Source organism: Chiloscyllium plagiosum, chromosome 37 (genome assembly GCF_004010195.1).
Source record: "Chiloscyllium plagiosum isolate BGI_BamShark_2017 chromosome 37, ASM401019v2, whole genome shotgun sequence".
NCBI classification, from domain to species: Eukaryota; Metazoa; Chordata; class Chondrichthyes; order Orectolobiformes; family Hemiscylliidae; genus Chiloscyllium; species Chiloscyllium plagiosum.
In genome coordinates this window covers 34,753,919-34,757,269 of record NC_057746.1, presented here as the reverse complement: position 1 = coordinate 34,757,269, position 3,351 = coordinate 34,753,919, and the positions used below count along the sequence as shown (strand labels likewise).

The 3,351-nt window shown below is 50.9% G+C and overlaps 1 protein-coding gene across 1 annotated transcript in view; it reads left to right on the top strand.

Moving 5' to 3' along the window:
• Nucleotides 1–2,227, top strand: part of LOC122541573 (phosphatidylserine lipase ABHD16A-like) — a 39,581-nt gene extending 37,354 nt beyond the window's left edge. The window contains exon 10 of the mRNA XM_043678405.1: nucleotides 2,075–2,227. Within this exon, the coding sequence (XP_043534340.1) occupies nucleotides 2,075–2,227 (153 nt within the window). The remainder of the gene's footprint in view (nucleotides 1–2,074) is intronic.
• The last annotated feature ends 1,124 nt before the right edge of the window (nucleotides 2,228–3,351 follow it).

Sequence of the window (3,351 nt, the reverse complement as noted above, 5' to 3'; positions counted from 1 at the left end):
GCTGCTACTGAGCGTCGGGGGGTGGAGGGAGGGGATGTTTGTGGATGTGGTGCCAATCAAGCGGGGGCTGCTTTGTCCCTGGATGGTGTTGAGCTTCTTGAGTGTTGTTGGAGTTGCCCCCATCCGGGGCAAGTGGGGAGTATTCCCTCACCCTCCTAACTTGTGCCTTCGAGATGGTGGGACTGGCTCTGGGGGGAGTCAGGAGGGAATTTACTCGCTGCAGGATTCCCATCCTCTGACCTGCTCCTGTAGCCACTGTGTGTATGTGGTTTAAAACAATGCTTATCCAAATAGTTATAAACATATTGTTCAAATATTTTGACTTTGTAGAAATCAATGTTGTAGGTTTTCTCCCCCCTGCTGTTTCTGGACTCTGGTGAAGATTTGGTGCAGTGTGGGGGCACTGATCAAAGGGAACAGTTTGTTTTAATTATTTAATCCTGGAGTTAATTGATTAAATCCTGTCCTCGCTCCGCCTCTCCCAGCTGTCTCTATGCTGTTTCAGAGCTGGCTCCCCATCCTTCTGTGCCATTGGCCTCCTGACAATCCTATTGGTTTCTATCTTGAACGGACACAAGGACTGAGTTTCCATAGGTTTGTGGAACTGCGACAGCTTTTCGTAGAAATGGTGGAGATTCCCAGCAGGGGTGGAGGCCATTCAGCCCACTGGTGAGAAGTAGCTGATATCCTTCTCTCCTGAGCCTTACCTTCACCAGTTACAGTACGAGAGTAAGGCGTGATTTTTAAAACATGGTGGGGATTTCTGCTTTCATTCCAGCTCCTCTGGGTGTAAAGGAACCTTCCCTCAAGTTCCCTCGAGTCCTGCCTCTCCCATCTACAAGTTCACTGACGACTCCACCGTGGTAGGATGGATGTCAAACAACTCGGAAAGAGTGAGGGCTGCAGGTGCTGGAGCTCAGTGTCAAGAGGAAAAGCACAGCAGGTCAGGCAGCATCCGAGGAGCAGGAGAATCGACGTTTCGGGCAAAAGCCCTTCATCTGGAAGGTGATAAAGGGCTTATGCCTGAAATGTCGACTTTCCTGCTCCTTGGATGCTGCCTGACCTGCTGTGCTTTCCCAGCACCACTCTGGAATATCAAACAACGATGAGTCAGAATACAGGAAGGAGACGGAGGGCTTGGTGACCTGGTGTGATGAGAACAATCTCTCTCCCAGTGTCTGAAGAACTGAGCATTAACTTCAGGGTACGGCAACTGCTCTGTCCAGAGACTGTGAGAAACGACAGAGGGTGGTGTGCACAGCCCAGACCACCACAGGAGCTAACCTTCCCTCCACAGACTCCAGTTACACAGCTCACTGCCGGGGAAAGGCTGCCAACATCATCAAAGACCCATCGCAACCTATTCCATCAGGCAGAAGGCCCAGAACCTCGAACACACCCACTAGCAGGTTCAGGAACAGCTTCCTCCCAGCCGCTATTAGACTGATGGATGGACTCTGTAGCGTCAATAAGCAGCGTAACCTGTCTGCCTCTGTCTCGGTCTCTCTGATCTGCACATCCTTGCTGACCATGATCTGCCTGGACTGCTCGTCAACAAAGCATGTACACTGTGCTTCAGTACACCGGCCAATCAATCAATCAGTCAATCAATCAATTCCCTCCATAGCCATTTGCAGTAAAGAACTCCTCAGATTCACCCCCCACCCCCACTCCAAGAAGAGAAATTCCTCCCCGTCTCAGTCTTCAACCCTTTTACTCTGAGACTTTGGAACTCTCTGCCGCAGAGAGCAATGGTGGGAGTTGGGGGAGCGGGGAGTCACTGAATATTCCTTAAGGCAGTGGTTGGTGAGCTCCTGTTGGACGGGGGGATCAGAGATTGGGGTGGGGAGTGAGTGCAGATGGGAATGCTCACACAGAGTGGCAGAGTAAGCCTGAGGAGTGGGGGCTGAATGGGCTCCCGTTTTCGCCCCTAATGTTCGGATCCCCGCTTTACTGAATGGAACTTCAGTCTCACCCACTGTTGTCCCTCTAGTCCAGTGACAATACACCACGTTGTTCTCATGTTGATGCCACGGGAACCGGGGGTACGAGGTGCCACCGCAGACTCCTTCAGCACAAGCCATGGCCACTCAGCCCATCGCCATGCCACCGACCCTTCAAAATTCCTAGTCCCACTTCAGCAGGCACCCCACGCTCCCCTTCCCCTCCCACACCCCTGCAGCCTCTTCAAGTCCCTGCCCAGTTTTCAGGGCAAGGTTTTCTGTGAATCAGCGTGATTAAATAGATGGTGTGTTTGGAAACTAGATTCTTTGATCCTCAGCAGGGCTGGGCTGGAGGTAACGTGGTAATGATCTGATCCCAGAGTTGGGCTGGGTGTGGGGGGACCTGGTGAGATGACAGTGGGTTGGTGGAGAGCTGTTGTTTTTGCAAACTCCCCAGGCAAGGTGAGAGGTCAGGAGTGGGCACAATGCTAACCCAACCTTTTGCAGGGAGAGAGAGAGAGAAATACATAGAGATAGACAGATAGATAGATAGATAGAGAGAGAAAACATAGCTGCAACGTCTAATAACTGGGTGTCCTCCATCACAGAGAGAGAGAGAGTGAGAGTGTTCCCTCTGATGATTAAAGCAGCAGGAACTCTTAGCTGGAAATGACTCTGTAAGATTCATCAGCAGTTGCTGTGGGGGATTCAAGTCTGACCCTGAGTCACATCTATTTTGTTTTAAAAATATCTCTTGGTATAAATAGGCAGGAGGCAGAGAGAGAGAGAGAGGGGTGTCTGTGTGTTTGAGACTGGTCTAGCTTTGAGAGCTGCTCTCTCTCTCTCTGTGGGTGTGTTTTGTAGTTTAGACTCCAGTCCAGTTCAACTGAACTTTCCACCCCCCACCAATCTTTCTCTCTCTCTCTTTTATTGGAGCGGCTGTGATCCTCTCCCTTCAGTCAGGGTTTGGAGGGGTTGGATAGGAGGCTGGACTCGGATCCTTCCGCCATCGAAAGTGACTGAGTCATCCAGCCAGCCTGGGAGAGAGACACACACAGCCAGAGAGAGAGAGAGAGAGAGTTTACCCCTTTGCCTTATCACCCCACAAACCCCATTCCCCACCCCTCTACCTCCTTCCTGTTGTTCCCCACCCCCCTCCTCGATCCCCTGATGGCTTTTCTGATGAAGAGAAAGAAGTTTAAGTTCCTGGTGACCCTGACCCTGGAGGAACTCTCAGCTGTACCTTTCGTGAATGGGATCCTGTTCTGTAAAATCCGTCTGCTCCACGGGGGCTCTTTCAGTGACCTTTCCACCAGGTAATATCACTCCTAGTCATGGACTGGGCTTTTTGAATTGTGCTCTGCCGCGATTTATTTTTCTGAAACTGTGTCACCCAATTAAAATAATT